Raw genomic sequence first — 26,205 nt, 5'->3', positions numbered from 1 at the left:
TATTAGAGGGCTATCAAGCTAGGATCTAATTGACCTTCGACCACTATACGGTCGATATCTTGAGATCTAACTGTCTAAATTCGGTGATCTTGGATTCGTTGGAAATCCATCTTCAAGAGCAACAACATATTCAAAATTCAGAATTAGTTAAATTATTTGTAGATTCCCTTGAAAGTTACGTGCTTTATTGAGTCCAGAACCATTGCGGATCGGATTAGGCCGGTTCCTAACAATCTATCTCTAAGTTCTAGAGATTTGAAAATGAATTATTTCTATTTGTTTTAAAAATCGGCCAAGGTGTTTTCATCATATAATAATATTCTCAATCATTTATGCTAGAATAATGAATGTGTTGCGTTATATTTTGTTCAATATAATATATATATATATAATCAACTTTTCAATTGCATTATCACTGTAATAATTACAGATCTTACTTTTCTTTGATATTTTGCTGCCAATAACCATTTATAAGAGTTTGCTATCTACTACTACCACATATAAAAATAATAGTCCACGATAATAATTAACACGTATGAAAGAAAAAGAATGGTATTTTATAACGGCTCACTTAATATGTGTTATAAAACAAAATTGATAATTAATTTGAGATTAGGCGTCATACAAAAAATAAGATAGTCAAGTGATCTTTCACATCTGCTTCATATATTTTAATATTGTATTAGCATCATCTTGGAGGATTTTTAACTTTTTATTTTTAAGAAAATAATCCACATTTTCGAAACCATTATTTATTTGGGATATTACATAAAATTCATAATACGATATTTATAGAGACTTGTAATTTCTAATAATATTCGACTTTTACATTACTAATTTTGCAATGAGATTGCAAAAATGAAACACCTAATCTAATCTAATCAGCTCATGGTTATATTTTTCTATAAAATTATTCATAAATAATAAATACATATTAACTTAGTTTAGAACTAACACAAAATTACATTAAACTAGTTAAAGATACCAAAATCAAGACTAAGAAATAAAACTAACTAATCCAGTTTGAGACGAAGCCTTACATACTCATAATACTTTCCTATTAATTTTATGTCAGATCAAATATAATTATTACTTGTTATACGGAGTATCAAACGAAATATTAGAATAACTTATACTTAGTATCACCGCTCATCTTCTAATATTATAATTAGGTGACCCTTATTCCAAGAGCGAATTTATGATATATTTAAAAAAAAAATTATAATCGCCAAGCTTTTTATTTGAAAATGACTCTTGATTCCTGTTTTGGCGCTTGGTTGGAGCCTGACCGTAGCGGTGAATTGGACGCTCCCGTCTCAGTCCAGACTCTTTTCCGATCCGCCACGTTACTAGGCACACCCGATCGTTCCAATCCACCAACCAGTACTCCCCACGTGTCGTGTAGTTCCTCTCTTTCCACCTGGCGTACACGTGGCGAACTGCCTCTTCTCACAGCTCGGATCAGTGGGAGGTGACGTGGGACGACGCACCCAAATGAGGGCACTTCAGTCATCGGGGACGGTAATCTTACCGTCATCCATATACAAAAACTCATATAGAAAGCATCGCCCAATACTTTACTCACCTCTCTCTCTCTCTCTCTCTGTCTCTCTCTCTCTCTCTCTCTCTCTTAAAAGCGAGCGAGCGAGAGGGAGAAGACAAACGAAGGGTTTTACTCTCCTGGGGGTGGGGGGGGGGGGGGGGTTTACTTCTTTCTAGAGGGCTCGAAGAAAGGAAGGAGAAATCGCAGGCATTGTTCGATCTCCGATTGTTCATCCTCCTCCATTTCTCTTGCATTGTTCACCCCTTTTCTTGTTGCTGTAATTTAGTGGATGAAACCCTAAATGCGGCTCCTATTCCCTTCGAATTGGTGCTTGACTTGAGCATTTCGTGTTGCAGCCTAGCTATCGGTTTTGCGGGAGCAGTGGGCGACGCGATGGAGGAGGATGTCGCATCTCCTCTTGTGTTGGATGGGTCGATTCGGAGCATCAAGTTCAGCGCCGCGACCGACGCGGAAATTGTATGTGTTTTTGCCTATCTTATGCTTGTTTTGGGCGACGGAGTTTAGTGTTTGGTGTACGTTCTGATTATATTTGTGAGCTACCTTAGTGCTTTAGGCGATTCGTGGGAGTGTTCGGATAAATATTTATGGGAGTTCCGATTGTTTCTTCTAAAGACAAAGCGAGGATTGAACAGATTGCCGCTATGTGTTGAAGGTTCATTGCAGAAGGATTAATCGTGTTCTGATTATATTTTTGAGCTACCATAGTGCTTTAGGCGATTCATGGGAGTTCCGAAGAGCACTTCTGCTTCTTCAAAGACCAAGCGAGTATTGAACAGAATGCTGCTATTGCAGAAGGATTATCATGGATGATGCATTTCTCAGATTTCGTTTAATGTGTAACTTTCTGTGATTGTGGCCTTCAAGCTCTTCATTTTTTGAGTAATATCTAATGAAAGATAAAAGATGGGGCATAAGCTCAAATTTAGTCAGGACTTCAAATCAACTCTCTTGCTAAAACAGCAATTGATTGCTCTAAATTATCATGCATTGTGTTACTGCAGTAGATCCCAATTTGCGTGCTCTGTTCTATTGATTTCAAAAGTTCTTAACTAGGATATGGTATTTTTTTTTATAATTTTATACCGTGTCAATATTTGTCCAGACCCAACTTAGGTGTGCAACCTAATATCTTCTGCAGCAATATTGCTAAGAATGATATTTGATTATTAGAAGAGGAAGATGGAAATGATGAATGAAGTTGTGAAAGGATCAATTTCGTTGTCGGCTGTCTCCAAACAATAGGATCGTAGTAGTGTGTAAGCAATTAGTAACTCAAACTAAAACTTAATAAAGTTGAAATTAGCAGTAGTCTTTCTTGCCCGTCAGTATAATCAGTTAACAGGACTCCACTTAATCAAGTTGGTTGCAATATTCACAAAATAGATAGCATACAACTAGTCTATCTTTTGTTGGACTATATTATATGCATGGTGGACCCGTTTGATGATATAACTACTCTATTGAGTTTTACATGATCATGAATTGATTTTCATTCTTTTGAGAATGGTATATATCCTCCCACCTGGACAACATATACAAAGAAATCATGCATTCAGCAATCACTGAAGTTTAGAAAACCTAACTTGGCCTCTTCCCATCTAGAAATAAAAGCCAAGACAACCAATAATGCTAGGGTTCCTTCTCATTTTGCTATAAGAGAATCTGAATCTTGAGAGATTAACTTGGAATGACAATTTTCTTTATGAAGGCGTATAAGTTTTTCTATAGCTAATCTTGCTTAACCTTCCTTAGACTATCAATAATTGCAAAATTGATGTTGATGGTTGACAACTACATATTAACTGTCTTTCATAAGTATCCTTAAAGAGAACAGCTCTTCAGCGGAAAGTTTCTTTCATATAATCTAGGCTTTTGATTTACTTTTTGCTATATAGATTTTCTTTTTGCCATCCTCATATTTTGGTAATAAGTAATAATCCTTCAAGCATCTTCCATTTTAATGTTTTTTTTTTTTTTGATAATCCTTTAATTCCCTTGTCTTTGTATATATCAATACTATGTTACTACTATTGGCATTTAAGGTGGAACAATGCACATTTCTTAGAGGTGTTACATGTTATGAACTAGATCTAGACCAATCTGCACGTGATAAAATTATGAGATTTTTATAGTTGGTAGCCCCACGAGTTACGAATCTAACAGCTTTGATTTCACGTGAATTCAAGGTGTGAAAAATTAAAAATAAAAAAGTGAGGGGAGGTCGAATTTGGACATATCAGTAAATATCCGATGCTGCGGTAGTCGTCAGAAGTGGCGGATGACTATGGGTGGTAGTAGAACAACTGTAAGATAGGATAACTCGTTGAGGAAGAGGGTGGCTAGAATTTGGATGCTTGGAATGAATCTATGGTTACAATATACTCCAATGAAGATAAGGACGATCTAATGACTATAATAAAAGATAAATGCAAATTATAAAATTAGCTAAACTCAATAATCATTTCACGATGATAACTAACCCATGATCTCTCCTATTTATAGGAGTATAATTATAACGGGTTGGATCCAATTTGTTTTATTGGGCTTACATATGTTTTATTTGAAATTTAAAATAATAAGCAAATCTAACTAACTAACTCGGCCCGACTCGATTGACTTGACTTTCATGGTTAGATCATAACATTACAACTTGCAAAATTTATGATGACTTGGTTTGATTATATCTATAATATATTATGTATATCTATATATGAGCATAGATACATATGCACCAATAAAATAAATAACTAATGTAATAAGAAAAGACTCTGATACACCTTGTTAGAGTCTTTTTTTATTGCATTAGTTATTTATTTTCATCAAAATAAATTTTCTGTAGGTTGCATTGAATGCGGAAGAGGGTGCGTTTGAACGCCTGCATCGGGTTCGCAAAAACAGAGAACACCTTTTATACGTTCGAACGCGGTTGGGCGCGTTCGAATGCGATCGGCGGGAGTCCACTAGAATTAGGATTAATAATTATTATTTTGGCTTGTTGGCTAGCCTCTATAAAGATGTGGATGACAACCAAAATTATTATGCTTATGGAATATTAGTTTTTTACCTCTCTATCATCTCTCTAATCTCTCTACCTTAATCTCCCTTCTTCCTTTTCACCAACCAGCCACCTCTACTGTTGGCAAGGTCTCTTCTAACTTCTAATCTCCCTCGTCTGTCGAGTCCTCCCTCTTCCTTGAGATCTCGACCGCTTCTTCTCCTTCGTCTTTAGCCCTTAAACAACATCAACCACCCACTTTCATCTCCATTATTATCCATAACCCTAACATCTATTTCACCCGTCACTATCACCATCATTCATACTATATTGTGCTTTCATCCTAGTTGCGGTTCAAATTTGCGAAGGGCATAAATACGAAAAACATAGATCAGGGAGTTATGGATCGATTTCACTTAGTTTCGTAATTTTCTGACTACGGGTGAATGTTTGGGGAATATTTTTTCTCGGTTGCGTGGACTGCTTCCTACAATAAATTTAGATTTTAAAAGAATCGTTCCGTAACCTGTCACAGTAAACTTAGTTGCTTGTTATTAAACAACCACGATGAAATGGTGAACACATATTTACTATTTATATTATTAGATTTTAAGGATGTATAAGGTGCAGAAGCCCATGTAATTCTGGTGACACATCATTATATATGTGTATTGGAGCTCATTTACAACTTCAAATCTAAAATTTCTATTACTGATTCACAGTACTAAAAGATTAATCTTAGCAGCCAATGATCTTATGATGATTGACTGTTATGCTAAACGGTTTTGTTGGACTTTCTTGGCATTCTTTTATTTTAATTTTTCTACTTATACAGTCAAATTTTATGCAGGACAAATATATATAGTCTTATGATCTGAGTATCCTCTATAGTCAGTAATTCCTTTTCCTTTTCTTTTGTTGTGCCACAAAGGAAATATCGCAGTGCATAACTATATGTCAATTGATGGTGTAAAATATGTGATGAGTTGTCAGTCCATCTTTCCTTTCAAGTTTTCTCCATGGCAACTGAAGGAATTTTCTCCCTTTCTGAGTGTGAACCTCGTGAATATTGTTTGAACTGAAATCACAAAAAAGATGAATAGTTTCTTAGTTTCTTAGGCAACTTTCCCAAAGCTTATTAGCCTAATTGCTAGGCTTCTTAAACACAATGAACATATTTAGCTTCTTCTTGATTGATAAAATAGCTCCTTATTTAAACAATCATATGAATTCAATCATGAATCATATCACCCATTGGGGTTACGTAATATAAAGCTCAACTTGTTCTTTCATTTGCTCCAATGTTTAGAAGATAATGTTTAACATGTGATTATCTTCTTGGCAGTGTACATACTCCATAAGTGAATGCCCAATATCGCATCCAAGCCAGTTAACAAATCCTTTCCTTGGTTTGCCATTGGAATTTGGGAAATGTGAATCTTGTGGAACTGCTGAACAAGGGCAATGCGAAGGTTTGCAAGTGTTAGCTATTTATTCATGGTAACTTACGTTGCTAGTAGGATAAGAGATCTTTTAAGAGCTTTTAGGTAACAGATTTCCATTTTAACAACTTAGGTCATTTTGGGTATATACAGTTGCCCATACCTGTATATCATCCATCCCATGTCAGTGAATTGAAGCATATTTTGAGCTTGGTTTGTTTGAAGTGCTTGCGAATGAAGAAGGGAAAGGTATCCATAAGCATATTAAAAAAAGTTACTTTGCACTGGTCGAGTTATTTCTCACTTTGTATCTCATACTTTTCTATCTTTGCAATACATTTCTATCTTGTAACATTTTTTGATTCTTGATTTTTTTATCTTTCATGAAATGTGTCTGGCAGGGTTAAAGTTCAAAGTTAATGCTATATATAGAAAAGATATTGCAATTGTTAAAATGTTGGCTGCATTTGATTTTCGAAATAGGAAATTATAACTTTTCAGAGTGTCAAGGACAATAACTCATAGAACTATAAGCACATTTTTCTTTGTGGTTGTTTGGTAGTCAGCATAAGAATTTAACTGATGTATTGTAAGAGGATTTAGTGCATGCAAGTGTTGCAAGAAGCTAAACACGTCCATTTCTTGCAAGGATTTCATGTAGGAATATTTGTTACGTTATTGATTTACTTGCATATGGTTATTTTTATTTTCCAACATGTACTACAGAGAATATAATTGGAATTTGCTAATCTAATTTTTTTTATCTGTGCATACTTTTATTTGGTCTCCACTCCCCAAAGGTATAAAATTGCAGAACTTGTCTGCTAGAATATGTTTGATTGTCTAATATGTTCTTAGTAGTTGTCTATCTATCTGGTTAAGCAATGTGATGTTGAAAGTAGATATATTAAAGTTTTGTCCTTTCATTCCTTCTTGTATTTCTTGCTTGTGTAATTAAGCTGTAACTTATATTTATATTGTTGAAAATCGTTATCATATGTTTTGCCTAAAATATCGTTATGTGACCTAATATTGAGAATTGAAAAGTTATACATCTAGACAAATATATATTAAGAGAGTCAAGGCTTGCCTGACCTTTCTAGATCACTTAATTTGGTCACTTCTCTTTATGCACATGTGAAGCAATGTCCTTTGAGGTTAATAGACAATTAAGCTTTAACATGTTGATACAACTCTTAGTGTCTATTCCTTTGCAACTATTGCAATTATATGCCACCCAAAGTAGCAGAAAATGATAGACTTCATGTTCTTTCCTTATCTCAATCTATGCCTTAAGTTATAAACAATGTATTAAAAGGTGATTGTTGGTGGCGGGTGGTCATCCTAATGCAGGACAAACTTCTTAATCGCAAATTTGAGAAGAAGCATAGTAAAAATATTCAAACCTGAGGAATCCACCAATCGGGGTGTTGGAATTCACCTATAGAACACCTAATGTATCAAAACTCTCAAAATATTTATTAATTGAAAAGAGAGGATAATCTAATAAGTGTAGTACTTGTCGGGATATCGCACTTTAGTTAGAAATTTCATGGCTTACCGCTCGATAGCGCCTATGGTCGAAATAAAAGAAAAGTACTAACAGATTGGGCATTGAGCTTCATCGTGACCACTACAAGTCTATATATAGGTAAAGCAAAGCAAAAGATCAAAGTAACCATGATGCCTTAATAAGCAAAAAAACAGAAATAACCTAATAAGCAAAATGACAAAAATAACCTTGTAAGGCTAGTCTAAACTCTTGTTAAGCTAGATGATGGATAGTGGTGTCCAAATCAACTAGTAGTAGATGTAGTATATGGTTCAGTAGGAATATTTTTAAGCGGTTTGTAAGCCACTAAATCCTTAATATTAAAAGTAGAATTAATGTCGTAATCAGAGGGAATGTCAATGATATAAGCATTAGTTCATACACGTTTCAAAACTTGAAAAGGTCCTGCACTACAAGCATGCAACTTTCAAACAACTCATGAAGGGAATCTTTCGGGTTTGAGACAAACTCTCCTATGTTAAACTCCTTGGCACGCTTGTGCAAGTCAACCTGTATTTCATATTGAGGATTATTCGTCTCAATTCAATTAGTGATCTCCTAATTCAACAAATGAACATGATGTGCAAATATTTATGAGATGATATGGGCAAAATATTTAAATATTTGCGTGCTTTAAAACCACGAACAATTCCAAATGGACTCATATCTATAGACCTATTGATAAAGATATTGTATGCAAATTAGGTTACAGGAAGAGTGACATCCCAAAATATGTTATGATCACCTGTGGGGCATTGTAAAAGATTTCTAAAACTACAATTGACGACCTCAGGTGGACAATTGGTTTTATAGATGATAGGTTGTGGTGAACTTTAATTTTGTGCCAACCATGTGCCATAAGGCTTTTCAAAGTCAAGATAAAATGTAGTCTTTTCTTATTTTGTCAAATCCAGTGACTTTGATGTTAATAGCAAATAGAAGGCTAATCTGTTAGCTAAGCGCATCAGCTGTCTTATTCTTAACCCTACTTTATGTTTGAGTACAAAAGTGTGCTTTGTGACTTGTGAGAACTCAATCCAATGAACATGTCTTGTACTGAGTTTCTTTTGAGAATTCAAAAATCGAAGAGCTTTATAGTTTGAATAATTGATAAATTCATGGGGGAGTAAGTAATGGCTTCAATAGTGCAAAGCTTGAATAACCGCATAAATTCTTTATCGTATGTGGAGTACTTTTGTTTGGCCTCATTTACTTTCTTGCTGAAGTAGGCAATAGGATAATGTTTTTGGCTAAGAACACTACCTATCTTGATTTCTAAGGCATCATATTCCACCTCAAAGGTTTTAGAAAAGTTATGAAGACGCATTACAGATGTCACAATCATTTTTTTCTTGATTTCTTTAAAAGCCTTACATATTTACCGCAATGAAAATTCTCTTTATTCGGTCAAACCATGATTGAAGACATGATAGTGGTAAACCCTTAAATGAAGCATCGATAAAAAGTAGCAAGGCCATGAAAACTACGCACATCATGGATGTTTTGCGGTTTCTGGTCAATCAATGATTGCTTTTATCTTTTCAAAGTTGGCGCAGACTCTTTCATATGTAACCACAAACCCTAGGAATATGATTTGATCCAAGGATGGCCGTGTCGGTTGGCATGCCCCGTGCCGATCCGTGCCGGTCCGGCACAGCCTCGTGTCGGTTATATGCCAATGTAGAGACTTTTTTTTAATTTTTTTTATTTCCATCAATCTTATTTTCTTAAGAAACATGATATGACATGTAGAACTTATTTTTTATTTTTTTCTTATTTCTATCAATTAACTTTTGTTATTTGTCATTTTTGAAATGACAACTTATTTGTCATTTTTTAAAATTGGAATGACATTTCATTTACTAGACCTATACAACCACAAAACCGAATTTATCAGAGACAAAAGAAAGGAAACAGACATTCTCAAGTTTAATATGATTACAATTAGATAAGGAAAGGATTTGAGTTTATAGGTAGCAGGACATTAGGAGAGGTGCGCCCATAGGATGATATGAGTTCATCATTATTACCATCATATTAATCGTATCCACCAGAGCCACAACACTCTTATTATACTTCATATTCACAATTTGCATATGTTTATAGTGTGCCTGTGCCGGTCGTGTATATTTAATATCCATATCATATCATCGAATAATTATAAAATTCTTATTTTTATGAAGACTATGTGAGACGTTATAACGAGTAATATTATTAGTGGATAAGTTTTGAAAAAGATCGACAGTATTTAATGCAACATTCTCGTGTTATTCTTGTGTCAGCAAATGAAGTTTTTGATTATCCTCGTCATTTTACGTTCAACTAGATATTAGTTTTAATTATTGAACTATTATCAATTATGTATTGAATAATCAATTATGTATTGAATGTTATTATGTGCTCAATTATATTATGGAGTATTTAATCATTAATATTAATTTTAATAAATGTATTCAATCATATTATGTGTTGAATAATATTTATATTCAATTGTTATTTTATCTTTAATAAAATAAGTTATTTACAAAAATAATCTAAATATAAAACATTGTAATGTAGATTTTAAACAAAGATTGATATGCCAAAGACCAAAAAAATATCTCTAAATATCCTAAATAATTTATTAAAAATATTATAAATGTGTGCCACTAGCACCGGGGGGCGTGTCGCTCGATCGATGGTGGCATGGCCATCATTGATTTGATCCACAAGAAAAGAACACTTTTTTCTATTGGCATAGAGTTGTGCGGCACAAAGCTCAAGACATACTTGATGCAAATGGTCTAAGTGAAGTTCCTTTGATCGACTATAAATTAATGTCATCAAGGTATACCACAAGAATTTTATTCATGAATGGTTGAAGCACTTGAGTCATAAACGTATGAAAGTGCTTGGTGCATTAGATAGATTGAAAGATATCACCAACCATTCATACAATCTGTTTTTCATTTTAAAAGCGGTCTTCCACTCATCAACTGGTTGAATTTGGGTTTGATGATAATCACATTTGGGATCAATTTTGGAGAAGATTGAAGCTCCCGCTATTATGTCTAACATGTCATCAAGTTGCGGGATGGGAAAACAGTATTTGATCGTTATTCTATTGATGACTCGATTATCGAAATATACGCCATGACCCATCTTTTTTTGATGTGAGCAAGACGAGAACAACACAAGGGCTTAGAGAACAACGCAATGGCTTAGGCTCTCTTGAATGAAGCCTAAGAAATTTATTCCAAATCTGGGAATTCACCAATGAGATGTCAGAATCCATTAACATTGCATATATCAAAACTCTCAAATATTCATTAATTAAAAAAAGATTACAAGCCTTTATACCAGCAAAGCAAAGGAAAGCAAAAGACCGCACTAACCATGATGCATTAATAAGCAAAAGACAAAAAAAAAGCTTAATAAGCAAAATGATGAAAATAGCCCTGCAAGGCTAGTTTAATCCCTCGTTAAGCTAGAGAGCCACGGGTAAGTTCTCTTGCACATACGAGAGTGAACATACGGATTGTGGTGTTCACACCACATCGCACCGCCGAGCGCCTAGTTGGATATCAAGGAAGTCTAGTATATTTGCTATATGAAAAATAAAAAATAATTATATATGATGTAATTGGAAATGATATGGCAAACTGTATCAATTCACCTATACTGAATGACTACCAAAGTAAATAGTCAAAGATCACAAAAAGTATAAAATTGTGCTAAATACAAAGAACTTATGATTTGTTTGAGAAGCCTTCTACGAAGATAAGATCATACGTATGTAACTTGACAGAGAAGTATAGAACTAAGCAGGGATTGGGAATTAGTGGTTCCTACAATAAAGAAGAGAGAGCAAAAGAAATAGAAGAACCTCTGGAGAGTGGAAGGAAGAAAGAGAAGAAGAAATAAAGGGGAGTGAAAGGGAAGAAAGAGAAAAAACAGAAAACAGAGAAGATCCCGAAGAAAGAGAAGAAGAAGAGGGTAGTTGTATCTGCCATTGCTTCTCACTGCCGTCTCTCGCTGCCGCTCGAGAGAGGAATGCAATGCTATAGGGGCTTAGGGCTCAGACACCAATCAAGAGAGAGGGTGCGAGGTGAGATTGGATTTTTTTTTTTATTAATAAAGTGGTTAGTTCACTTGGCATTGACCCGTTAGCTTAGGCGGGCCAAACACCAAAGTGGGCCACTTGGCCTGCTAGGCTCCAAGGCAGCCTATCATGACTGCCATTGTGCTCTCTTGCCATTTCCCAGCTGCATTGCCAGTTTGTGGGGTGGTTAGTGCACTGCCCTGCCAAGGGCTGTCTTGGACCCTTTCTAAAACATTGATTACAAATGGTCATTGAAGCAAAATTGTGTATATGATGTCATGAACTTAAATTCAGCAAAATTGTATATATGGTCGTTGAAACAATTATTCCCTTAACCTGATAGGCTATTTAGTTTGTGTCTCCATCTCCTTGTTCTTAGAAAAAACTCCATTCATTCGACTGGTTCTAATCCAGAGCTTCTTTCTCAAAGAAGTTGAAAACTAAAATCAAGTTAAAGAATCAACTAAAATATTGAGGTAAAAGTTATCGTGTGAGTCTAGTGTTTAGGCATAGAATTAATAAGGTTTCTTGGGAAGTAGTGAAGTTTTGAAGATAGGCTTCGAAATAGATAATTTAGGCCAACCAAGGGTATATAAAAATAGACACTAAGTATGGTCCTATTCTCCAGCATAGAGTATCAACAAGACTTGCTACATTGTGGAAGCTCAGCCAAAACTAGGCCTGGAGGACAAAACCAGTAATGGAGGAAATAAGGCAACAGTAGCAGCATGATTAAAGGGAGAAGGAAGAGTTAGCAATCATAACAACATGATAGACGTAAGAAGGGCAGTGGAAGCAACTACTATAGCAAAAGTGGGAGTATAGCCCAAAAGATTAGGCCACTCCGAAGTTTGGCTCTCAAATTGTGTTAAAATGCTGATTTCTAGGCCTTAGTTGGACTCTATGTGGAATCCATAATTGATTACAGAATGCAGGCCCAATTAGGAAACAAATAATTGGCTCAAATAGGAATAGGTTGGGATGCTGATAGAAACAAGAGAAGGATTCACACTTTGTGTTATGATTGCCCGCGCATCATGGTTAGAATTCAGTTAGGTTAGAATTGGTATTTACGTTTGATTATTAGCTAGACACAGCACATCTGGATTCCTTCCAGTTTTAGATTATCACTCCACTCTTTAGACTAAAATTAGGGCAATTGTACTTGAGAAAAAATATATGAACCTTCCCTAAATTCCTAACTAAGTTTGATCCATGACTAATATCAATCTGTTGAAGCCCCCATACTTAAGCTAGCTCAACTAAGAAATCAAAAGAAAGACTAGGCATTGGTTCCTATATCAGATGTTGATATGATCTTGAGAGTGTCTTGAGAGTGTAGCGGCTGTGATATGTTGGTACGCCAAAATAAATAATGATTGATGACTGTCCTTAATGGGAAGATTAGGATATGCGTATTGTCATCAGTACATTTTTCTATAATAAGAGAAAGAGAAGTGGCAGAAAAGATAAAAGTGACGGTTAGGTGCTATATCTAACTTGTGTCGGATAAAACATTTTTCCTAGAAAATAAAACCAAGAATACATAAAAGTGCTTATGGAATCATGAAAGTATGATGAGATTTTCTTCTATGGTTTTAGACAATTGTAAATGCCTATATGATGTTAATCACTCTTTTGTTGGCTTCAATACATTGATGTACATTAAGGGGTCCTGCATGTGACTTGGACTGGTTAAATATGCTTGATTTTCTGGCTTATTTGCATTCCAATGGTGAAGATTGTAAAAGAAAATCCGAGAAGTTGGTAGGGCAAATATAAGGTTAATGAAATTAATCAATCTTTAGTGAAGAACTTCTAGGCCTTATTTTATATACAACTTGTTTATTTGCTTTTGTTAAATCATCTATGTAGTGACTTACAACTAGTAATCTCACTTGGAAAAGAGAACTGTCACGACCCAAAATAGGAATCATAACCGGCCATGCATCTCAATATGCTTGAGATGCACGAAGCCTTACCAATACTCTCTACGTATAGATGACAAGATAAATAAATAAAATAAGAATGTGCTTTATTAAAATTTTATTACTAAATGCAATTAAAATAAAAACAATGTTAATGTTTTTGAGTCTCTAAAATAAAATAAAGTAAAATAAAATATTCTAATCTAAAGCACAAAATCTAAAAGAGCGGAAGGGTGAATAGGTGAATCCTAAGTGGAGGTGGAATCCGGGTACATCACGCTCAGTCGCCCCGCTGTCTATTACCTGAAATAAATAAACAAATACAAAAAAAAAACAATAGAACTCGTGAGCCAACAACTATAGCTCAGTGAGTGGAATCCACTCGAACCAAATAAATTTTAAAACATATTAATGCTGAATAAATTAAACTAAAAGCAACAATATCTATCATAATATGCAATAGGCATGCTCTCTACATAGTAACAATGATAACGATAGAGAAATGTCACAACTTGTAACCTTGCACGTTTTCAACATATTAACATCTTTTTGATATTTATACTGTCATATGTCTCAATGGGGCTAAACCCTGTGGATCCACATCAACTAGAAGTCACCTCGAGATGACGCTCGGGACTTTTCTTCATAGCTGATCCGGTTAGGGTCAACAGAGGGTATCACCCTGTGATCAACACACTCTGTCTTTTCCTCTAACCGTTGAGAGAAGTTAGAGTCACCTAGGAAATTTCTCATACTTCCTAGGACTGTTCCCTAACCCCGCCAGAGTCACCTAAGAAAGTCACCGCAGTGATCTAATTTAGGATTTTCCCCTGGATTTCCAGATAGACTTGAGTCACCACGGAAAAATCGCAAGCGATTTATACCGGGATTAGACTTGAGTCACCACGGAAAAATCGCAAGCGATTTATACCGGGACTGTTCTCTAAGTCGTATCAATACTAGTCTTATTTTTCTTTTCACAATTTTTCAATATTTGCACGAAGTATGGTGATGCACTGAATATAATAATTAAATGCACACAGAAAATAAAACAATTAAATTTTCGCACGTACAGATGAAATAAATAGATTTGCACACAGAAATTGTAACAATTTAATTTCTACATATAAGGGTGAAATAAATAATTTGCACACGTAAAATTTACATGGTCCGACAAAAATACGAAATACAATAAAATAAATATGTGAGTGAACCCACTCACCTGAGTCTAGGCAAGACAACCAAAATCTCAAATCTCTAGCCCACGAACTAAAAATCACCACCTTAAATAATAAACAACAATAACATTTTTAATTAAAATAATTATTACAAATGTTTATACAATTTAACCTAAGAATAATTAAATTGGGCTAAAATGAGCCCAAAACAATTGGGGTGGGCTGCTGGTTGGCCCATGACCCACCCAAAAAAATTCTTAAATGGATTGGGCCAAGGCCCAATCCAAATAGATAATGGAACCGGGTCGGGTTCCTTGGATTCGGATCCAATCCGACCCGAATCCAACACTAAAAGGGAGAAGATCGGACTCGGGCAACCCGAGTCCTGTCTTCCCCAAACCGAAGAGAGAGAAAAAGAGAGGGAAGAGAGAGAGAAGGAAGAAGAAGAGAAGGAGGAAGGCGCGGCGATCGCCACGGCGAAGGTTCGCCGGCCGCACCCGGCGTCTCAACACCCATACGGTGCCGCCGTCCTCGCGAGGTGGAGGAGAACTCGCGAACGGCGATCGATCCCATGATCGACGGCGGCCAGGAGCCACGAGGGCTCCAACGGTGGATCGCCCACGGCACGAGGCCAACGGCAAGGCGCTTCCGGAGGTAGCGGCTGCGACTCGAAGCCGCCGGTCGGCCGATTTGCCGACGTGGCCGAAACCCCCCCCCCCGCCCGAAATTAGGTATTTCGGATTTACTTATTTAATTTTAAATTAAACTAGAGGGATGAGAGAGGGCTCACCTGGGGAGGAGTGTGGTGGGTCCAATTTCCGGCGACGCTCCGCCTGGCCGATTCCACGGCGACGACTCCGACGGTGAGGAAGAAGCGACGAAGGGAGGAAAGAGAGAGAGAGAATAGGGCTGGGGGTTATCGGTATTAAGCGAGAGAGAGAAAAAAGAGATTAGGGTTTAATTTATAGTTTAAATGAGGATCAAATCTAATCCGATCCGGATTAGATGAAATCCCTTCTTTCCCGCTGCGCACCGGAGAGGGAGAGGGGAGGGGCTGCACGTGCAGAGCACGTGCACCCTCCTCTCTCAACCCAATTTATTTATTTTATTTTATTTTTTATTTTTTTTCTGGTCCTAACAAGAACGGAAAGAAGAATTTTTCATTTTTATTTTGCATTATATTGAATGTTATCTAGGTTCATAATCATGTTTTATTTGATATGCTAATACATTTTCAGTTTGTGGATTTCAGACAATTCAAGAACTACACCATTGATATGACTGTTTTAATTTACTTCATTGCTTCTTAAATATATGATACTCTTTTAAATGCAACTTTTCTGCCTCTGGCTTGAATCAACAGGTCAAACAAAGCCTTGGAAAAGACAGCATCTCAACTACTTCATGTTTCTATTGTCGGGTATTCATTAGATCCCATGTTCCCTTTGCATTTTTACTATTTCTCTATACCAGAATTCTGTGGTGAATACATTTCATTGTCAGATATAAGTTCCATGAATCTTTTTGTACTTCCCCCAGACAATATTTATTAGGTAATCTTAGCAGACCTTTTCTTTCTGATAGTGCAATAGCACTTGACCACTAAACAGATGTAACTATGTGTTGAGCAAGAACCTTAAAGGTCAAATTCTATATTGACGAAGTATTTTAGATTAATGACACTCTTGCTTGCCACATGTGACACTCTGATACCGCATGCCACATGACATGGCATCGATGGAAGCAACATGAAGGGAGTTAGGGGGGAGGGATAAGCAGAAAGTTTCCTAATTGCAGGAAATTTCTACAGAAATTACAGTCATACTTACTAAAGTGTAGTCTATAATGCTTCTTTCATGATTAGATGTGCAATTTACATCTTAAAATCTACTTTGTCACTTTCTTAGATAGTTTAATACTCGCTAAAATGTGGTGTACAATTCGACTTTAATGAAATTTATGCCCTATTATCTACTATGTCATTTCCTTTTTCTTTCTTTCTTCCTCTCGAATGTGTATAATCTTATTACGTACTGATGTAATCTCATACTACGGTGCAATGTCAGATGAGGGACAAAAAAGTTGGTTGAGCACCATGAAGTTGATTAATTTTTCGCACATCATTGTTTAAGCACCATGAACTTGATGAATTTTCTTGTAATCTTGGGTCATATTTACTCTCTAATGTATCCTGTCTTTATTGACTTTTTGATTTTAACTCAGCAGAGGAATTCATGTGTTGAAACTGTATTTCATCTTGATGTCTGTAAATTTTTTATAGAAGTTAGCATTCTATTTCATCATAGTGACACCTTTGCAATTGCTTTAACACCTATGATGCAACTGGTCAAATTCTGACTTGTAAAATTTGTCTTAGTGTCATTGTAAAGCACTGATGGAAGCATTGTAACTGCACGGTTTCCTGCTTATCTGTTTATTGCACTGAATTAGGTGAGTTCTTGTTGTTCATAATCTTAAATTTTTTTTATGTTTCCCTACCACCTTTCATATTTCAGGATCTACCACCATTATCTGTTAAAGAGGTGAAGACAACAGATGGCGCTCTTTTCTTAGAGCTGAGAGCACCATCTAGGAAAAAATTACGTGATGGCTTCTGGAACTTTTTAGATCGCTTCGGCTGTCATTATGGTGACTCCTCTGGTCGCCCCTTGCTTCCCCTTGAGGTTACAAGTTTTTCTAGTTTCCTTGCAGAAATATTTCTTGTTTCCATTGCAATCATGAAGTACAAGATTGTGGTCTTCTTTGTGTCTAGTTATATTTCTAGTATTCTATTTTTTCAGTAGTATCGCGACACTAACCCTAAAATGATTTTTGTGGTCCTCTACTATGTCAATTGATTCTTGGCCTACCATGTAGGCTTGTTGGTTGTCTATCTAGATTCTTCTTGTTATATGATTAGGCTTAGCTAAATTTACTAAATATCTGTTTAGCTGATTTTTTTTTACTTTTTCTGATACGAGGTAAATAATTTTCCAGCACATTTCCGCAACTCACATCATTATCCTAATTTGGGAATTTGATATGAACTTTGTGTGAATGAAGGTTTTTCTTCTCAGGTGCTGAGGTTTCTTTGAGCTTTAATAGGTGAAATTCTAGGATTGGGAGTGAGTGTATTTGACTATTTGTTTTGAGTAGGTTGCGCAAATTGTGCAACTACTATATTAAATTATTAATCATATTCTTATAGCTTTATCTATAATCATTTAAAGTCAAAATTCATGCAGCTTATTAACTGTAAAGCAAGTTTGTAAAACCACATAAGGAAAATGAATCCTTATATCATTCTATTGCTGAGGTGAAACTTACTGGATAGATAGTAGTTGTCTGATGAATTTAGAATGAGATCATTAAGATGTCATTATCTCCCAAACCATTGTTGAGAAAGAGTAGTCTATGAAGGTGGCAATCTTTTATCCAAGACTTATAACTCAGGCGTGTATAGTGTAAATGGGCTCACGTCGTAAAGGTCATTTTAATTCGACTTTTAACCATTCCTTTTCTAGGAGAAAATTTTTGCATTGTTTTGGTATGTAGAATTGGCTAAAATGTTAGTGCAAGAGCTAAGGATACGGTATATACATGGCTAAATTGGACTGACTGTTGGGTATTACGAATTGGTGGAAATGCCAGCATGGTGTTCGGCTAATAAATCCCAAATTTTCTTATTAAATTTTATGACCATATTTAATTATAACTGAAATAATATTGTGTCACAAGAAAACCCACCTTTTTGTGTTTGCATAAAAATCAAAATTTGAACATTGGCGCTATCATGGGCCTGCAGCTCGTGAGAGTCTCGTGAAGGTTGTTCAGCAAGGTTCTCAAATGAATCTCAATGCATGCACAGTTGGTATTCAACATGTTATCCTGGAGGCAGTATTTACCCAAATCTTTGCATGTAAGGGCAGATAACTGTCTGAAAGAGAATGTTGGCCTGCCACACTATAAAAACACTTCAACTAGGATAATTAAATTATGTATAATTTCATATATTAGTGTTGGACTAAAAAGTTTTATGCTGGCAAGTTGGATCAACGAAATTTGGTAGCACCACACTGTACGTGCACCACCAGCTTTAGGGTGTTAATCAAGTGATGAATATTTCTCTCTTCATATTATATTTCAACTATCTTAAGGATAATTAAAGTTTTCTTTCTTCTTGTCAGTTTTTCTGAACTTTTTAAGATTCTAATATGTTAAATCATTTTTGAGAATTTAAGTAATTAAAAAATGATTTGATATAATGGCCCGGCTGATATTGATTTTCTCCACATAATGATACTGATACCGATTTTCAGAACCTTAGTGTTTGTTTGTGTCCAAGGGATGTTTGTTTCATACTTGGGTCATGTTCAGGTCAATTCATTTAATCACTGCATGCTTGTACAGATAATATACAAGTTATGTATGGTATATTGGTTATATACAAGTTATGCGAGTTAGTTGTGTAAACCATGTAATAAAATGTTGTGTTTGTTAAAAAAAACTCTTAACCCATTTAATATAAGGGTCGTGTTCGGCTTTAAATGTCAAACTTAATACTATGTACTCAATCTGACACAAACTGTCTAATCCTTGACCCTATTGCCGCATGTAATAATCTAGGCCTTCAGGCAGCCCTAGCAAGCAAGCCACTTCTGCCTCCATACGTAGGCATTGCTTTGTCTTCTACCTTATTTGAGTGTTTGAGTGCTTAGGCCAACATTGAATTACAATTTAATATTGGATGTTAAACTGATGGTTCATGTGTTCTTATGATCTATTATAATTTTTAACATGGTTTTCTTATTTATAAAGTTCAAGTAATTTAATTATTTATCATACTTGAAACTCACCAGTAATTTGAACCTTTGACGTCAGTGTTTCCAGTCTTTCCAGCCCTTTAAAGATGTTGCTTGTAGAATATAAAAAAATGAAAAAAATCATCAAAGTACATGTGAAATGACAAGCAATATCAGTATAACACATTCACCTGTATAGCAAAAACATTTGATTCACGAAATGTCAAGTATCCATATTTTTAAACAATCAGAAAGTGGATTTCTTTTTCATGTAAACGATAGACTGATAGTGCATATTTGATTGCTGAGTACAAATGATGAAAAACATAATTATGTTGAAAATGTGATGGCAAAACATTTTGAGTCGAAGTCATAGCAAGCTAGCAACACTTTCATTCGCTGTACAAATAATCCCCCAAAATCAATAAGATAATATACCATTCCATAACATAGTTCAGTATAAGTCACATTTCAAATAGTTGATCTATCTTCTTATTGAATCTCCTGAATTGCTATGTTCGATAAGCAATCGTCAGAGTATCTTGCTATGTATTTAATATTTAAAAACAAGAGGACTTAGTGAGAGAATATGTTAGATGTTTGATCTTTCTTTGTGGATCTCCTGAATTGCTATATCCAATAAGCAATCTGTAGAGTATCTTGTCATTCTTTAATTTTTCAGAAACAAGAGGATCTATGGAGAGAATATGTCATTAGATGCTTGTATGGACATATAGTGGCAGTAAAGGTGCTTGATTTTTCCCACGTGCCTAGATCCTTCCGAATGTTTGCTGTGGCTACAACTTCTTGCGAGTTTATGTATTACTTAGTCTGTATGCTCTTCCATCTAGGGTGCTTCAATACGATACGCTATTTCTAGTTTTACTATATTCTTGTGCGAGTCTTTGGCAATTAACAATCTAAACTGAAGGGATAAGCTTTTCTATTGGTATGACAGTGACAAAATGGTCATCTAATTGTTTAATTGGAGAATATAATTGATTCTAGAAGGAAAGTTTAAAGTATGAAGTGTATTTCTTTTCTGCATGTTTTTATGCACGTGCATATTCTTGTGTCACCAGCATAAAGGTTAGATAACATTAACTTGTTTTATGGACTTTTATTGTGTAGCAAGTAGTCAACGCTCTAAAAGACGTGTATGCGGTAGGTGTATGAGCAAGGGTTGCATAATGTGTAGCAGTTAGGCAGGTGCCCTGAATTAAGATGGTCATACAATGCAAAATCTCGAAATATTTCATATAACCAAGAGAATAGTTGGATTACAACACCGCTGTTTCTTGTCTAGTAACTATGCAACATCAAGAAAAGTATAAAGAATAGATCTGCAAACAAACTTGTCTTTGATCCTCCTAGAATGACAGCAACATCGCTGTTGCTTTCAAGGAAAAGTAATAACAAGAGTCCTTTTAGACATTGCTCTTTATAGTGGTCATGACTGCTGTTACTAATCCTCATGGGTGCATTGTGCCTGTGATCAACAAAGAATAAAGCTTCAAAATCACTTTGCCCCTAGCGAGTGACTGATCTCCTAGATGCCACCTCACCATCTAGGTAGGTGTTCTAGCTCAAACTGCGTAAGGAGTTTACTTATCATATCAATGCCATCTCTTAGTAACTTATCAATGACATCTCTTGGTGGCCACCCTCCCTAAGGTGGCTGCCTTGACTGCTTTTGTAACCTTACAAGGAATAACCTGAGATTCTAGTTGAAATCAATATGTTCTGGTTGACAACAATGTGATTCGTTTGAAACCAATCTGTTTTGGTTGGACAAATGTTGACTGCAAATTTTCCCACATTTCATTCAAACGACTAGTCAACTGGTAATTCTTGTCATGGTTTCATATGTTGCAAGCTTGTTTTCATTCATCCCTATCAAAATTTAAAATATCAATTATTGTTGGGTCGGATTTTGGGTTACATTTGACTCAAATAAGACCTAATACTTGTCACATTTTTTGGTTCTTAATACTAAAAAGTAGACCAAAACCAACAAAGCTAGAATAATATGGGCAGAATTGATTGAACTTAATTTTGTTTTTGCAAGACCAGACTCACATTTAAAACTTTGAATATGTTTAGACTTATCGCATCTGTGAGCCAAATAACTCTTTAACTTATTATAGGAATCATTGGATACATTCACTCACTTATTTCGTCTATATGCATAAAGCATCAGATATGATATTTTTGAGACATTAGACTAAACAAAGTTTGTTCCCAAATCTGTACCTTCATCATTAACTAAGCATGCTCTTACATATACCAGTCAAATTGATCGGATCTTTTAAGTCATTTCCTGAGATAGATAGCTGAAACTTCTAGCTATTAATATATGTTCCTTTGATTGAACTGCAAAGTGTAGACTTTTAGTGAGCATATTTTTTTCACTAACTTTTTGGCAGGTCGAAAATTCCTCTTAATGTCTAGCTCATGGTGATCTTCCATTATATTCTCATTCTCTCAAACCTATTTTGCAAACATTGCTCCCGGTGATGTTAGTTCTACTGAACTTACGTTCTTTAGTGCCAGATATGCCAGACAAAATGAATGGGATAAAGGAAGCTTTTACGTTTTATCCCAGTTGTTTGACGCAAATCATTGTTGTTAAGCATATGGAAAGCTACCATGAGTAAATGGAGTTACTAGCCTGTATATATTAAGACATTCTTAAGTTAACCTACATGTTTGGTTGAATGCAATCTTTCGGTCTCTCCTCTTTCCGATCTTTTAGTCTTTCATTTCTTTCCTGTGGATTGAATTATAGCCTCGTTTCTTTCCTTATTTTCTCCTTTAGGTCCTTAATATTTTGAAAGAGATTCCAGAAGAAACGAGGAGAAGGCTTGCTGCAAAAGGATATTTTCCTCAGACTGGGTATATCATGCAGCATCTTCCTGTTCCTCCTAATTGCTTATATTCGCCAGAAATTTCAGATGGGAAAACTATAATGTCCTATGTGAGTTTTCTCTGTTCTTTATCTATAAAATATAAATTACTTGGAAGATTAGTATTCTTGACATTGTTTCGACTACTTAGGATATTTCTGTTACATTGCTTAAAAGAATTCTCAACAAGATTGAGCTGATCAAGAGGTCAAGGTCTGGCTCTCCAAATTTTGAGTCCCATGAAGTCGAGTCCAATGACCTACAGTCATCTATTGCACAATATATGCATCTAAGAGGAACCACAAAGGTACGTATTATGCTGTATGAGTATGAGAACTACCTCATTCTATGCATTTACGATTTCATTTTGCTATGCTAGTTATGTGTCTTGCATTTCTTATACATTTTCAACCTTTATAATTCATCTCACATACTGTGAAGGGACCTCAAGAGATAACCAGAAGATTTGCCATTGGTACTACTGAAGCAAATGAATGTTCTACCAAACAGTGGCTTGACAAGATAAGAACATTGTTTATCAGAAAGGGGTCAGGTTTCTCTTCACGCAGTGTGATTACTGGAGATGCATATATAGGAATTAATGTAATTGGCCTACCATCAGAAATAGCAAAAAAAATCACATTTGAAGAACGAGTGACAGAATATAACATGGATCGCTTACAAAAAGTGGTGGATGACCGACTTTGCGTAACATATAAAGATGGTTCTTCAACATATGCAATTTCTGTGGGCTCAAAGGGGCACACTTTTCTTAAAGTTGGTCAGATCATCAACCGTGTAATTATGGATGGGGACATAGTTTTCATCAATAGACCACCGAGTACCCATAAGCACTCACTACAAGCATTTTATGTATATATTCATGATGATCACACTGTAAAGATCAACCCACAAATTTGTGCTCCTCTTGGAGCTGATTTTGATGGGGACTGTGTTCATATATTTTATCCACAGTCCCTTGCGGCCAAGGCAGAGGTTTTGGAGTTATTCAGTGTCGAAAACCAACTGCGTAGTTCACATACTGGGAAGTTAAACCTCCAGATAGTTCATGATTCACTGTTGTCATTGAAGATCATGTCTGCAAGAACCTTTTTAAACAAGCCAACAGCACAACAGTTGGTAATGTTTGTATCTCCAGTCCTCCCACCACCTGCCATTTTGAAGGGTCATAAATCAGGTTCATTTTGGACTGTTACTCAAATACTAGAGAGTGCTTTCCCAACCTTTCTTGATTGTTTTGGGGAGAAGCATTTGATAAGAAATAGTGAGATAGTCAAACTAGATTTTGATAGGGATTTTATGCAGGAATCTTTTACAGAGATCCTTTCTTCCATTTTTATCATTAAGGGTCCAAAGGAGGCTTTAAACTTTTTGAATGTGCTGCAGCCTCTATTAATGGAGATATTGTTTTTGGAAGGTTTTACTGTAAGTTTAAAAGATTTTGATGTTCCAAAGGATGCTATTGAGGAAATTCAAAAAAATCTCCAGGAAAGCTCATACATACTTGATAAATCATCATCTTTTCAGAATCAATCAGAGTTACGAGTTGAAAACCACCTTAGAAGTATCAAACAGCCCATTGTCGATTTCATCCTGAAGTTTTCTTCTGTGGGTTATCTGATCGATGCAAAAAGTGATTCAGCTATTATGAAAGTTGTCCAACAGCTTGGGTTCTTGGGCCTTCAACTGTATTCCCAAGGAAAGTTCTATTCAAGAGGCTTGGTTGAGGATTGTTTATCAAGCTATGTTAATAAATACACGCTGGGTAGAGGGGTTTATCCATCCGAGGCATATGGCCTAATTAAGAATTCTTTTTATCATGGTTTAAATCCCTATGAGGAGCTGGTCCATTCAATCTCTTGTAGAGAAGTTATGGTTCGATCATCTAGAGGGCTAACAGAACCTGGTACTCTTTTTAAAAACTTAATGGCAATTCTTCGTGATGTTATCATATGCTACGATGGCACTGTCAGAAACATATGCAACAATTCAATTCTTCAGTTTGAATATGGAGAGGATGAAACAGACGACCTCCTTGGTCTATCACCTCCTGGAGAACCTGTTGGAGTCTTAGCTGCCACTGCAATATCAAACCCTGCATATAAAGCAGTATTAGATTCCTCTCAAAGCAACAACTCTTCTTGGGAGTTAATGAAGGTGTGAATATCATTGTTTGATCTTTATTCTATTGTTACCTTTTCAAATTTACAAAAAGTTTCTGGGCATTTGAATGCATCCTTTGTATAATTGTAATTGAATACTACTTTTCTATGTCCACAGGAGATATTGCTTACAAAATCAAGTTACAAAAATGATTTCAATGATCGAAGGATAACTCTGTATTTGAACGATTGCTACTGCGGTAAAAGATTTTGCAAGGAAAAGGCAGCAATTGCTGTTCAAAGTTTTGTGAAAAGAGTCATATTGCAGGACTGCACCACAGAGTTTTCCATTCAGTATGTAGATATGCTACGGCTCATTTTAAAGATAAATAAATTCTATCCTATTCAATCATCAAGTAGGAATACCATATTATTTTCCCTTACGAAAGTCTCTTTGAAACTGTATATTGTATCCTTCAGTTCCTCTTTCTTGTTTTTCTTTGTTGGGTAAAAAATTTTGGATGTCAAGTGGCTGGTCTTCATCCTCACATTATTGTAGAGTAAATTGGTGCCAATTATTCTGTGTTTAGCACTGTTATCATCAGTTTTACATAGGATTATTAACTTCTGACAAGCAACATTTTTTTTTTGTTCACTTTTACATAGGATTGTAATTAGCTACCTTGATTGTTTGGTTCCTATATATTCACAATATGCATTATATTATCTTTCTGCTTTGACAAACTTGGTATCAATGCTAACTTTAGGTATCAAAAGGAAATACCAATACGTGGAAGTTCTGAAACAACTTCGGGTCTTGTCGGCCATATTCACCTTGATCAGGTCTGTTTATTCTATTATCATTCAGCTGTAATTTGTTCCATTATTCCAGAAGCACTAAGAAGCGATGATAGGGGATATGGATATGATGTGATTGGGATATTCTGATATAACAAAGCAAAAAACAAGGATATCATATGTTAGGGATACATATTCATATATGCATATGTATATAATTAAAAAGTGACTTCCTGTAGAAAATATATTCTAGTGTATTTATATTATTTAATTAATTGTTGTAACATATGATAGTATTGCAAGCATATGTCCAATTTATTCACCTTCAGAACTAACTAACTATAATAAATTGTTAGTTACTAAATCAAAAGAATTGATTTGTACAATTGTACTTCATGAGTTTGATTGTGACATAACATCCTAATGTAAACCTACATATTAATAACTCATGCTGCATGAAATAACATCTAAGAGTCATCATTTATTACGAATATAATTGTGTAGAATATTTTCAACATAAATTGTTCTTAAACTCTCAATTATCTACGCTCGTAAAAGTTTTAAACTCTCAATTATCTAAGTTCATAAAAGTTATCCAAGGGCCCGCTTGGTTGCAGGATAAGGAAAAATTGGAATTGGGATAAAATGAGGATTTATTTTAAGATAAAGGAACTTTTTATTCCTATTTCTCATTGGGTGTAATAAAAAGAGGGATAAGTGCTGGGATGAAAATATGGGATACGATATTGTTTAGTTGTGATAATTATAATAAGAGATGAAAATGATCAAAGTGACTTTATTTCCCTTTTCTTAGTTTAATATAATTATATATTTAT

At 35.2% G+C, this 26,205-nt stretch overlaps 1 protein-coding gene across 5 annotated transcripts in view; it reads left to right on the top strand.

Moving 5' to 3' along the window:
* The first annotated feature begins 1,579 nt into the window (after positions 1–1,579).
* Positions 1,580–26,205, top strand: part of LOC140799921 (DNA-directed RNA polymerase V subunit 1) — a 39,489-nt gene continuing 14,863 nt past the window's right edge. The window contains exons 1-11 of one of the 5 annotated variants that reach the window (XM_073154472.1): positions 1,580–1,750; positions 1,900–2,020; positions 5,905–6,031; positions 6,135–6,250; positions 16,104–16,160; positions 17,257–17,424; positions 22,361–22,519; positions 22,600–22,755; positions 22,890–24,626; positions 24,750–24,925; positions 25,339–25,414. In XM_073154472.1, coding sequence (XP_073010573.1) covers positions 1,937–2,020; positions 5,905–6,031; positions 6,135–6,250; positions 16,104–16,160; positions 17,257–17,424; positions 22,361–22,519; positions 22,600–22,755; positions 22,890–24,626; positions 24,750–24,925; positions 25,339–25,414 — 2,856 coding nt within the window. In that variant the 5' untranslated portion in view covers positions 1,580–1,750; positions 1,900–1,936. Of the gene's footprint in view, positions 1,751–1,899; positions 2,021–5,904; positions 6,060–6,134; positions 6,251–16,103; positions 16,161–17,117; positions 17,192–17,256; positions 17,425–22,360; positions 22,520–22,599; positions 22,756–22,889; positions 24,627–24,749; positions 24,926–25,338; positions 25,415–26,205 lie in introns of those variants that run through there. The other 4 variants (XM_073154473.1, XM_073154474.1, XM_073154475.1 and 1 more) reach the window with 4 other exon arrangements.

The sequence above is a fragment of the Typha latifolia genome, chromosome 13 (genome assembly GCF_019914945.1).
Source record: "Typha latifolia isolate L0001 chromosome 13, TyphaL0001v2, whole genome shotgun sequence".
Classification (NCBI taxonomy): Eukaryota; Viridiplantae; Streptophyta; class Magnoliopsida; order Poales; family Typhaceae; genus Typha; species Typha latifolia.
This window is presented reverse-complemented; position numbering and strand designations above follow the sequence as displayed.